Below are 13,849 nucleotides of genomic sequence, written 5' to 3' on the forward strand. Positions count from 1 at the left end.
AACATTTAAAAAAAATTTAAATTATAAAATGTTTTTTCAAAAATGTAAAAAAAAATTAAAAAAAGGGCTAATTCACACAGCTTCGTTTTATCTTTGTGTCCTCTAAGAATGATTTTAGTACATTTTTACTAAAAAATGTTGTTTTAATATATATGAGGGGGCCCTGCCAGGTAGTCTGTATGGGGCCCCATGATTTCTATCAGCAGCCCTGCCTTCCCTATGCTACCAAATCATCCTATTTACCTGCCAGAAATCTCTGTGTAAGCTCTGTGTTAGAGCTTATACAGGGCTAATGACCTACCATGCTGTCATGTGACATTTCTCAGGGCTGTCCATTGGCTGTTCAGGCACTGTGCACTGCATTGTGGTTGGAAGTGGAAAAGATCATGTGCTTCCTCATATCAGGAAGTCAGGGATATTTTACAGCCCCAGCAGATAAATGGTGGTGTAGGAACACTGTAAAAGCAGGTATCAGCAGAAGGTGGAAAAGGCTATCAAGAGTACTTGTCACTACGATATGAATGAGCAATCTGCAATCATTATTGAAAATATGTGCTCAATGAAAATACAATATACTTTCCCATTCACTGTAGGACAAAGCAGAGCTATACTGACAATGGTCAAGAAGAACACTACACCTACCACGCTATTAGCTGGTCTCTGTAGTACAAAGGCTGTCTATTGCCTCTCCTTCAATAATCAGCAAAAATATATATCCATTTGAAAGTTTACACTTACAGCTTGGGGGGGGGGGGGCAGAAAAAAATGGGCAAAAAGGAGTGGTTTAGCTGCATTTTTACCCAGCTGCTTCCCCAAAAAGGGAAGTTCTGCTCTTTCTCCTCCCCCCTCTCTGCCAAATTTCAAACATATTTTTTCTTTTTTTTTGGGGGGGGGGGGGGGTGACATGTACTTAATTTGGACAGGTATCTGCACCTACTTCTGCCCCGATCGCCTAGGTGATCCAAGCGTGAGTTCTCCTCCCACCTCCCTGCCTGCAGCCTTCTGGGACACATCACAGGTCCCAAAAGGCTGCGGGCCCATTGACAAAGTACAGTGGGCAGCCGGCTGAGAAGTCACAAGGAGTCACAGTCGGCTGCACAGATTTAACTACCTGGTACCAGGACGCAAAGACTGGTGACAAACCAAAATGGGTGGGGATGGTGCTGGATCCTTGTACAGATGAGTACTTGCTTATCAAAAGTCAGCAGCTACAGTTTTTGTAGCTGCTGGCTTTTGATTTTTGGAGGACTGACTGGAGACCTGACAGGGGCTCACAATGCTTTGCTTTAGGATCTGCCAATAATTATACCCATTCGGTGGGCAGTGCTACATGTGAATCTGGCCACGCCAAATCCACATGCAATGCTTGTGGTTGCAGTGTGTTGGCACAGACTTTTAAAGGTTAAAACTAGCCCTTGATCTTTTGCAGTTCAGTTAGCCTAGAGTGATTTTATATTTTGGCAAGACAAACTTCCTTGTCTTATTCCTAGGGGACATTTAGTCTAATCCTAATAATGGTGTTCTAGTGCCACACCAATGGCTAAGAGAAGCCATGCTTGCCAGCAGTTTAGACATTAATGGCTGTGTGTTGAGTTATTTTGAGGGGACAGCGAACTTACAATGTTATACAAGCTGTACACTCACTACTTTACATTGTAGCAAAGTGTCATTTCTTCAGTGTTGTCACATGAAAAGATAATAAAATATTTACAAAAATGTGAGGGGTGTACTCACTTTTGTGAGATACTGTATGAGTATGTTCTTCAAAAAAGTTTTGTTTGACCATGCTGGACCATGCACTTTGTCCCTGTCTGCAACAGGGACGGTGCTTTTGTTTTTGTACCTCTGGTTTGTATAAAAAAAAAAACAACAAAAAAAAAAGTAAATAAAAATTGTTGTAGAAAAAAAAAACAGGTGAAGGGGATCTCATTTGTTGACACTTACCCTTACCTAAAACACCAGTTTTGGACGCATTACATCTTTTCTTTTACCCATTGTTATTATTAATCTTCCATCTCCAAACAGTATTACTCTTACCTTCTGGTTAGCATAATATGGATCAATATCCTCCAGGGGTTCTGATACCATTCCTGGGGGGATGTCACCATATATAAAGGGTAGTTTTTTACCAGCTTCCAAGTCACTATTTGGTTTTGGACCATCTTCTTCAGTTTCTTGTGTGGACTTGGCATTTTTCTCCTCTGAAATACGTTTCTCAATGGCTTGGAGGGACTCCCTGGTAAAACGTCGAAAGCTGTCTGGCCCAGGTGGTACAATCCGTTGCTGCGCCATCTTTTCATCCTGCTCCGCTTATTCACCATTGAGCTTCATGCATAGCAAAACCCTGATCAATAAACATACAGATAATTTGTTACAAGAAACAAGATCATAATCCTGCAAAATATTAAAGTTTTATAGAATGTTACATAAGAATATTTCCTATAAAAGTTCCTTTAAAAGTTACACAACAATGTTACTTACATAAAATTATTTTTTATGATCTTTAAGCTTTTGCAGCCTTGCAATACTGTATTTTGGCGATAAAACTATAGATAAAAATCATACATTTTCTCAAATAGATTCCTAACCAGCTCTCCCCTAATTGATTACCAAAGATTATGTATCACTGTTTGTGACATTATGGATCAATGGGGTTTGCAGGGGGGTACGGGGAGGGCAGAACATATGCAAGGTCTGTCACCCATCCTTGAAAATCCACCACCAGCACAATGGCCAACTATTACTAGGACCCCAAAGTCCAAAATTCCCTGATCTGGACTGCCAACACTCACAAATTACTGGCTTGTGAAAAACCTTGCTCTTGACACGTCTGGTCAGTATACTTTACAGTCCAGCAGACTGCCATACAGGCTTTCACAGACCACACACACACGTGATTCTGCATATCCGGGTAGGGGGCGCACTTGTGCGCGCTGCCAGGGAGCTGACTGTGCTGTGATTAGACACACATAAACACTGGTTAGGCACACATTTAACCCTTTGATCTTCCCTAATGTTAAAGTGGAGTTCTGTCTTCCCCTCCAAAAATTAAAAGTCAGCAGCTACACATACTGTAGCTGCTGACTTTTAATATTTTGACACTTACCTGTCCAGGAGTCCAGCGATGTCGGCACTTACCTGTCCAGGAGTCCAGCGATGTTGGCACTTACCTGTCCAGGAGTCCAGCGATGTCGGCACTTACCTGTTCAGGAGTCCAGCGATGTCGGCACTTACCTGTCCTGGAGTCCAACGATGTCGGGTGCTGCCGCTGCCATTGCCGGTAAGGGAACCTGGCAGTGAAGCCTTGCGGCTTCACAGCCGGGTCCCTACTGTGCATGCGCAAAGCGCGCTGCGCATTTCTATTGACTCGGCGGCGGGGGAAGGAGGAGGGGGCCCAACTTCCGGGACCGACGGCCACGGCGCGGTGTCCCGAAAGTGGGGAAGGGTACCTGTAAAAAACCAGTACACGTTCCCCCCTGAAGGGTGCCAAATGTGGCACCGGAGGGGGGGAGGAAGCAAAATAGCAGAAGTTCCATTTTTGAGTGGAAGTCCACTTTAACTCCTTCCCAGCCAGTGTCATTTGTACAGTGGCAGTGCATATTTTTTAGCTCTGATCACTGTATTAGTGTCACCGGTTCCCACAAAGTGTCAATCAGTGTCAGACTATCACAGTTCTGCAATAAGTCACTAATTGCCCCCATTACTATAAAAGAAGTGCTCACTCGGCCTGCCTCAATAAAAGTGAACAACCCCAAGCGCTTTAGGACAACCCAACTGCCAATCCCCGTGCTGCTACTTAAAATATAAATATATAAAAACGGCGACAAAGCAATATGTAAAAACATACAAATGTGACCAGTAGCGCAAAAAGTAGTAATGACCTCACACTACCACAAGGATAAATAGTCCTTCTATTCAACAGTAACACATGAGATCACTTAGGTAGACAAACAGCTATAAAAAGTCCATCATAACAACAGAATGTCCATCCATAAAAGTGCATCCAACCCGTCCCTCTGTCACAAGTTTTGGGACTGTCCTTCTATTGCGTCATTTTGGGATAGGGTGCTCGCCTACATTGGAACCGTCACCAAACTGATTGTCCCAAAAGACCCTCTTCTCCTGCTGTTTGGCTACTGGGACAAACGCCTGCAAAAATGGTCAAGCACATCAGACGTTTCCCCTCGTCTCTGGATCCTTACCACTCTACTAATTGCCAGGCGACTGATCCTGAAACATTGGATTACAAGTACCCCCCCCCCCCCCCTTGTATCCATGCTACAGCCAGAGCTAACCACACTCCTTTCCATTGACCGCATCAACATGGACAATGTGTCCCCCTCTGCCACTGATCTCTTCCACGCCAAGTGGAACGTCTTCCTCAAGCACATGTCAAAAACCTCGGACGACCCCCCCCCCTGTTGATTTTGCCTTTGCATTCACTATGAGTGACTCCACAATCCCCGCCACCTATGCCAACCTGGGACTCATGTAATGAGTTCTGGCCACCCCCCCTTTCCACTCTTCCTCTCCCCTCCTGCTGGATCCTTCCAATCACCGTTGCATTTTGCTATGTACAATTCTTGTGTATACCTGTTGTATTATCTGACTTGTTAAATTGTCGAAAAATTTTAAATAAAAAAAAAAAAAAAAAAAAGTGCATCCACACATGTGAATCTTGATGGGATGTAGATTTAATCAGTGGATGTAACGGGTCACCTCTTAACACCACCACCGTGAAAGCAAGGGGGAGTAGGTCACACTCACCGACAGTAATGGCTTAGCCACTCTCGTGGATAAGCGAAAACACCAAATGTCAGCAATTGTCCACCATAGATAATCCCAAAAGCTCGTCAGGATGAGGGCGGATCAGTGTACTCCGTACCATGTGGGAAAAACAAAGCACAAAGCCCCACTAGTGCAATATTGTTTAAACACTTTATTACATCCACTTAAACAAAAGAAAGCCACTCACATTTTAACATACACACAACAGCATATAAAATCCCATGGAGGATATACTGCACCGTTCGGGGACATTTCCCAGGCTCCACGCCGTGGTCCGTGCTCCTTCCAGGTCTGTTATCACTCCTAGCAGTAATACTGTGTGATAGGTAGGTTGGTTGATGCCGACAGGTCACGCCTCGACTAGTTTCGTCTTACCGACTTCATCATAGGGGGCATTACTAGTATTATATATATATTTTTTTTAAAAAAAAATCCACTATATATATATATATATATATATATATATATAGGTCTAGGTCACTAACTAACACCACCCACACCACGGTGGTGCGGTGATATGTATGAGTACATAGATGTAATATGTGTTAATAATGAGCAATACTATTTATTCACTGTATTTTGTTACGACTCATATGTGTATATATATTATTAAACATGATATTATAAATTGCTTTTGCATTACCTCATAGCCGTGTATATATATATATATATATATATATATATATATATATAATATGCTTTTGGGATTTTTTTTACCAAAAATATGTAGCAGACATGGCCTAAATTTTATGAAGAAATTTGATTCTTTAAATGTTTTTCTAGAAGGGAACATCCACTCATTGGGATTAAAAAATCTATATTACCCAACTTGCTAAAATCCCTCCCCCCCCCCCTCCCCCAGGCATGTCTAATCTCGGGAACATCCCTTTTACACTAATGCTCCTAGACATGACTAAACCCAATGAGGAACAATTGATCATGTGAACATTCTCAAATACTTTAGTAAATCAGCATCAAGGAGTCAAGAAATGTTTTTTTTATTTTCAAACTTGATCAAAATTCCGTATCAAGGAACTACCAAGGGAGCAAATAAAAGGGCCAAGCTTAATTCACTAAAGTAAATTAAGCTTCAGAAAAGTCTGCATTTTCCCTAGGAATATATTGTGCGTGAACACTCAGATATGCGGGAATATGTGCAAAACAAATGCTTGAAATTACATCCAAAAATGCAGATGCTCAAATATCAGTCCCGCAAGAGGCCTTATGGAGGCAAAATGTACTGAAAAGAACAAAAACATTTAAACATAAACTTTCTCGAACAAACTTTAGGGCCTCATGCACACAGGGCGTTTTTACAGCTGCTTTTAGGAGCGTCAGACGTTTTTTTTTTTTTTTGCAGCTTAAAAACGCCCCTCCGTGTTATTCTATGGTCTCAGGCACACATAGGCTTTTAGGAGATGTAAGTGGCATAGGCGTTTTCAAGCTGTAAAAAAAAAAACAGGGACAGTGCAATCAGGAGCAGCAGCGTTAGGCTGTAAAAATACATAAATGCGCCTAAACGCTGTATACAGCGTAAAGCCACATCAAGCATTTTTAACCTGTAGTAATTGGATATGAGAGTGGAAAATAGAAGAGGGCAGACAAAGGCTGCTAAACGTGGCTAAAAGCCAATGCAAAATGCTTCTAAAAGCGCATTTTTACAGCTACTTTTTCCTGGCGTAAGAACTGGCTTTGCAGCTTGTTTTTTCAAATGCCCTGTGTACATGAGGCCTAAAAGGTACTAGAGGCTGGGACACTCCCAAGGTTTTATGAAAAGGAAAATCTGATTTCTGCTGAGTATAAGTATCTGAGAGTGTAAGATATGGTCAGGAAGTTTACATTTTTTTTCTGAATGTCCTTCTGGATTGTCTGGTTGATGGACAACCTGTGATAAACATAACATTGTATTTTGCCAGGCATTCACCTTCAAATTAGATTGAAACCTTAACATGATGGTATTTAATTTGCTAAACTGACATTTTTTTTATTTTCATGCTAAACTAAATTAACCTTCTTAGCAGTATTCCCAAACGTGGCTCGGGGTTAAATTTCAGAGCCAAAAGCGGTAACCCCGAGCCACACTCGGGGTACCGCCAGAAGCATCGCTGGATCCTGAAAGCGGGGTTACTTACCTTGTCACCGGGATCAAGCGATGTATCCCGGCAGTGTCTGGCGGCGGTTCTTCCTCCCAATCCTCTCCGTGCCCCGGCTTCCATCTCCTGCGACGTGACTTTCGCAGGGGGGTGGAACCGGCTGCAAATTCAAATGTAAAACACACCAAACACACTGATACAATTCAAAATAAAAAAAAAAATCACATTAGTTTGCCCCCAGTGCCATTTCCTGCAGTTTTACTGTACTTTTTATGTATATATATATATATATATATATATATATATATATATATATATATATATATACATACATATATATACATATATATATATGTATGTATATATATATATATATATATATATACTATATATATATATATATATATATATATATATATATATATACTATATATATATATATATATATATATATATATATATATATATATATATATATATATATATATATACATATATATATATATATATATATATGTACGTATATATACATATATATATATATGTATGTATATATATATATATATATATATATATATATATATATATATATATATACATACATACTTTAACTTATTTATAGTTTTTATTATATTATAATTTATGATTTTGTGTTTCAAGCGTTATCATACCCGAGATGTTATAAAGAAGAACGCACAGTAAAAAAAATCATATGTAAATAGTTGGTTTGGGCTGCTCATTCTTAAGAATTACGTGCAAAATAATTGTACCGCTTTCAGCACCTAAAATCGGAAAGAATCATACCGCCAGGGAGGTTAAAAAAAAAAAAATAATAATTTATTTTTATTCCCCTGTTCCTTTTCTTAGCCAGTTCCTGTCCTTGCACTTACTCCAGTGTCAGCCGTACATCATTCATCTGATTCCTGATAATGACAAAGGTGTACAACAGGTTCTTATAGTAATCCATCAGGGGGGCATGTGAGCGTAATAGGAACTACTTGAACAAGGACCTTCTAAACAGGGTTACAAGTTTTTTCCAATGAAAACATCAACATAATAATGCTTATATGAGACTTTAGTGACTGGATTTAGATGTACTTTAATCATCCCTAAGGACAAGACCAACTTCAGCCCACATAGTAAAGCCAATGCTTATATTTTTCACTTCCATCTTCAGTCTGAGAAAGTTTGGGCTTGTTTGACACCCCTTCCCCCTTCAACCCCGTGTAAGGACAGCAGAGAGAAGATGCTAATTGTGTTCCATTAATAAAATTGTTTAATGTAGACTTGTATAAGAGAAAAGTGGAGCCATTTCCATTGTATAAGGCTGCTAAATTACTGGGCACACCCTGATATCACTCATAAAAACACAATTAAGTGAATACCTCAATAAAGTCATTATAAACCATTACTTTTACAAGTAAACTGAACAGATGAAGACTTCCTGTAGTTCTGTAATGCACATGGACTTCCTCGCACAATAGCTTTCGCTTTGCACTCAAAAAACAAAAGATATTTGCTAATTGAGATATTAATGCAATTTCTTAGAACGATTAACCTGATTTCAATTTACTACACTTAACGTGCTGGAATGTATCCAGGAAGTACATCTCTCTATCTAGAAGAAGAATAGGCAGGAGGTGAAGGGATCTTTCTAGCCTTTGGAGCTCTACATCAAAACACCACGTCTAGTTCCTCCTTAACCACTTTACCACCGGAGGATTTTGCTGTCTTACGTCCAGGCCACTTTTTGCGATTCGGCGATGTGTGACTTTAACTGACAATTGCGTGGTCGTGCGACGCCGTACCCAAACGAAATTTGCGTCCTTTTTTTCCCACAAACAGAGCTTTCTTTTGGTGGTATTTGATCACCTGTGCGATTTTTACTTTTTGTGCTATAAGCAAAAAAACAGCGTTTATTTTGAAAAAATAACAATATTTTTAAAAATTTTTTATATGTAATTCCCCCCCCAAAAAATGTAAAAATCAAAATTCTTTTAAATTTTTGGCCAATTTGTTTTCTGCTACCTATGTTTGGTAAAAAAAAATCACAATAAGCGTATTTTGATTGGTTTGCGCAAAAGTTATTGCATTTACTAACTAAGGGAAAGATTTCTGTCATTTTTGGTGTTTTTTTTTTAACGCGTAATGGCGGCGATCTGCGATTTTTTTTGCGGGACTGCAACATTGCGGCGGACAGATCGGACCCTTGACTGACATTTTTGACACTTTTGGGGGTACCAGTGACATTACTACAGTAATCAGTGCTATACATATGCACTGTTACTGTAAAAATGACACTGGCAGGGAGAGGTAGAGTTTGCAAATACTTAATGTATGCCATGACTGCCATGACTAGGGTGACCAGATGTCCCTGGATTGAGGACACTGTACCAGCTCCAAGTCTGTCTCCGGTTTTGTCCCCGGATTCAGGTCTGGATTAATGTAGACAGGGCATCCCATGTTGGCTAAGAAACAACCTGGTGGCTGAGATGCAGACGCCCCCTGCTGGACAATCTCACTGCCGCTCCTGCTGCTGTTCAGTGGAGGAGAGGCAGAGCCAAAAATTGACTGTGTGGAGGGCTGAGAATGGGAGATGAGTAGATGGGGGGGGTCTGTTTGTACACAGGTGGGGGCAGTGGGGGAGCAGGGGTCAGAGGTGATGCAGCTGCATGGAGAGATGGAGAGTTTAGCTGTTGTGGGGGAAGGGCTAAGAGGTGGCTGCAGAGATAAGGGTGCAGAGGTGAGCTATGGATGTGGGGGCAGAAGTGTCCTCTGTGCATAGCAAACCCCTGAACCCTGTACACCATACCTAACACCCACCTGTATATTATGTTGTCCTATGCCAAACGCTCTGTGTATTATGTAGTTCTGTGCCCATGCTTTGTATTATGCAGTCCTCTGCCCAGCACTCTGTGTATTATGTAGTCCTGTGCCCAGCGCTCTATGTATTATGCAGTCCTGTACCCAGCGCTCCGTGTATTATGCAGTCCTGTACCCAGCGCTCCGTGTATTATGTAGTCCTGTACCCAGCGCTCCGTGTATCATGTAGTCCTGTGCCCAGCGCTCCGTGTATCATGTAGTCCTATGCCCAGCACTCTGTGTATTATGCAGTCCTGTGCCATTTGCCAAATAAAAAAAAAAATATGTCCCCAGTTTTCATTTTAAAAATCTGGTCACCTTAGCCATGACTGTTAAATGGTAAAGGTCCAGTCTGGCAAGGTTTATGCTTTCATGTCAATGTTCACCCTAAAGGGCCATACACACTATAAGATTTTCTGAAGACTTTTTTCTTCAGATTTACCTTTTCTATGTAGTGCAAGGGCCTGCCAGATTGCATACAGATTGAAAGTGTTTAGGTTTGACCTCATATTATGTGGTTTTGGTAAATCTAAAGGAAAAAGTCTTCAGAAAATCTTATAGTGTGTATGGCCCATAAGAGTCTGTGTCGATGGACTTTTGTTCATGGCAGAACTATTATGTTATACAAGTCAAAGGGCTTGCAAAAGTTTGAAGTAGGTTGATGCAGTTTAGAAGAAGGTCAAGTGCAGGTCAGAAGGAAATCAACTGCGAGTTCAAAATACCTATTAGTGAACTTTCTTGGTCTCAGAAGTATATCAAACATAACCAATGAAAATTCCCAGCTCAACCCACCGACCAGCCTGCAACCAACTGAATTAACCTGTCTAATGTTAAAAACAAGGGTTTAGTTTGCACACATTTGCAAATACATGTGTAAGCTGCAGAGCCCCTTAACAGCACCCCAGTATTATCTGCAGTCCTAACTCTAAATTTTGAGAGCCTCCATAGTAGAAGCACATGCATTGTAATGGATAGGCAGAGGGCAGGGGAGCTTGGAGGGAGCCCACTCCTCCCCTGTAATGCATGTGCTTCTACTATGGAGGCTCAAAAAATTTAGTTAGAACTCTATAAACTAATAGTTCTGACATTTTGTGTGCAAACTAAACTTGTATTTTTAATGCATACTGTAAGACAAGATAATTTGGTTGGTTGCAGGCTGGTTGGTAAGTTGAACTGAGAATTTCCATTGGTTTTGTTTGACATGCGTCATTCTTTATGTGCTCCTTGCTGCAGAGGCCATTGTTAGGGGTGGGCAGTGGCCATTTGTTTGTACTCCATGCAATTGAAATGCACCTAGAAGCAAGCTGCATTTGCCCATTGTCTCAAACCCCAAGTCTGTTATCAAGTTATCAAGTCTGTTATCACAAGTTCGTAATCGACCTCCCCAGCAAAAATGCCGGTTGGGGAGGTTAGTTGTGCCTGGAACAACACAGATAGTGGTTGAGAAATATTTCCTTTCCCACTGATATTTTGTGAAATGTAATCCCATTTTGCCTCTAATAAAAATTAAATTTTCAGATAGTGGTTGATATGAGACCTCCTGTCCCAAATTAAAAAAAATTATAATAATATAACATTTATAAATTATTACACAAGCCTTTTTACTATTTAGCCTAACTTTGGAAAATGTTTTAATTATCCCTTGCAATGGGACTGCACCCGCACTGCAAAGGTAAATTGCTCTTTACGTCTAGAAGAGAGGAAAAACACTTTTACTTACCTGATCCTCTGCTGCCACTGGGACTGCCCCTTGGCATCAACATGCTTAGTGTCAGCCTTTGGACCCTGCTTTGGTCCTGTTAACATCAGGATACTAGATTGCTACAGTGTGGGGAAGAAGAGGCTGTGCTGACCGGTCTAGCTACACAGAGGAACAGGGAATTTTTGTTTTGCTGGACCTTAAGGAGCAAGTAACCCTTGCAGTGCAAGTATCCCACCAGAGATGTATAGTAACTAAGTAGAACTACTTCACTACTGTACTTAAGTACCGACAGGGCGGTATCTGTACTTTCCTGGAGTAGAATTTTTTTCTCCTACTTCCACTTTTACTTCACTACATTTTTTCGAAGATTTCAATACTTCTACTCCGATATTTTTTTTTTGTGCTGCATAGTTACTCGTTACTATTATAAAAATTGCCAGAACAGTAGATGGCAGGTTTCATGAAGCTCAAAACATGTGTATTATCAGCGCATACGAAAATAAATGCTACTGTATGTATAAATAAAAGCTGCATTTGAAATAATAAAAAACAATATGATGTTCAAACTTTTGACTTCTTTCTTTAATAACTACATAACACAGTACTTGTACTTTTACTTTCAGTACTTGAGTAGCAATTTTTTTTTAAAACTACTGGTACTTTTACTTTCAGTACTTGAGTAGCAAAATGTAAAAAAAAAAAACTACTTGCAATACTTAAGTACAAAAAATGTTGAATACTTCTACTCAAGTCCCTTTTTGATCGAGCACTTGTACTTTTACTCAAGTATGGGTTTCGAGTACTTTATACAACTCTGTATCCCACTGACAAATATACATTTTTAGTTGCCTAGAGCTGGACTTCCTTTTTTTATAATTAATTTTTTATTGAGAATTTTTCAAAACATAGACAGTGTACATAGCACTCTGTAATATTTAACATCCAATTAGTGTGTGAAGAGAGCGTAAATTTTAGATCCACATAGTGGCACCATCCCAAAAGGCTAAATATAGAAAAAGGAAAAGCGGGTCACCACATCTATTACAAGGTGTGGATTTCCAGCTTACAAGGGGACTTTACATGTTCCTCACAATGAGAAACATAAAAAAAAGACAAATATTTATAAAGCCATGCATTTATTGTACCATCCAGTTCAAAAGAGAGCCATTTCTCATTAAAACTATCTAAAAATAGATCCAGTTGCATCATACAATTGACAGAGATCATAGCAATATACATTATCTCACAAAAGTGAGTACACCCCTCACATTTTTGTAAATATTTTATTACCATGTGACAACACTGAAGAAATTACACTTTGCTACAATGTAAAGTAGTGAGTGTACAGCTTGTATAACAGTGTACATTCGCTGTCCCCTCAAAATAACTCAACACACAGCCATTAATGTCTAAACCCCTGGCAACAAAAGTGAGTACACCCCTAAGTGAAAGTGTCCAATTTGGGCCCAAAGTATCAATATTTTGTGTAGTCACCATTATTTTCCAGCACGGCCTTAACTCTTTTGGGAATGGAGTTTACTAGAGCTTCACAGATTGCCACTGGAATCCTCTTCCACTCCTCCATGACGACATCACGGAGCTGGTGGAATTTAGAGACCTTGCGCTCCTCCACCTTCCATTTGAGGATGCCCCACAGATGCTCAATAGGGTTTAGGTCTGGAGACATGCTTGGCCAGTCCATCACCTTTACCCTCAGCTTCTTTAGCAAGTTAGTGGTCATCTTGGAGGTGAGTTTGGGATCGTTATCATGTTGGAATACTGCCCTGCGGCCCAGTCTCTGAAGGAGGGGATCATACTCTGCTTCAGTATGTCACAGTACATGTTGGCATTCATGGTTCCCTCAATGAACTGTAGCTCCCCAGTGCCAACAGCACTCATGCAGCCCCAGGCAATGACACTCCCACCACCATGCTTGACTGTTGACAAGACACATTTGTCTTTGTACTCCTCACCTGGTTCCTGCCACACATGCTTGACATCATCTGAACCAAATAAGTTTAATTTGGTCTCATCAGACCACAGGACATGGTTCCAGTAATGCATGTCCTTAGTCTACTTGTCTTCAGCAAACTGTTTGGGGCTTTCTTGTGCATCATCGTTAGAAGAGGCTTCCTTCTGGGACAACAGCAATGCAGACCAATTTGATGCAGTGTGGAGCATATGGTCTGCGCACTGGCAGGCTCACCCCACCCCCACCCCCACCCCACCCCTTCAACCTCTGCATCAATGCTGGCAGCACTCATACGTCTATTTCCCAAAGACAGCCTATGGATATGACGCTGAACATGTGCACTCAACTTCTTTGGTCATGGTGAGGCCTGTTCTGAGTGGAACCTGTTCTGTTAAACTGCTGTATGGTCTTGGCCACCGTGCTGCAGCTCAG

The 13,849-nt window shown here is 40.6% G+C and overlaps 1 protein-coding gene across 2 annotated transcripts in view; it reads right to left on the reverse strand.

Annotated features, from left to right (window-relative positions):
* LOC309557913 (sodium channel protein type 2 subunit alpha-like) overlaps positions 1 to 13,849 on the reverse strand; it is a 244,726-nt gene that overhangs the window by 183,316 nt on the left and 47,561 nt on the right. For both annotated transcript variants that reach the window (XM_082260781.1, XM_082260780.1), the window contains exon 2: positions 2,038 to 2,344. In XM_082260781.1, the coding sequence (XP_082116907.1) occupies positions 2,038 to 2,292 (255 nt within the window). In that variant the 5' untranslated portion in view covers positions 2,293 to 2,344. The remainder of the gene's footprint in view (positions 1 to 2,037; positions 2,345 to 13,849) is intronic.

This window comes from Pelophylax lessonae (genome assembly GCF_965119305.1).
Source record: "Pelophylax lessonae genome assembly, chromosome: 6".
In the NCBI taxonomy this organism is placed as follows: domain Eukaryota; kingdom Metazoa; phylum Chordata; class Amphibia; order Anura; family Ranidae; genus Pelophylax; species Pelophylax lessonae.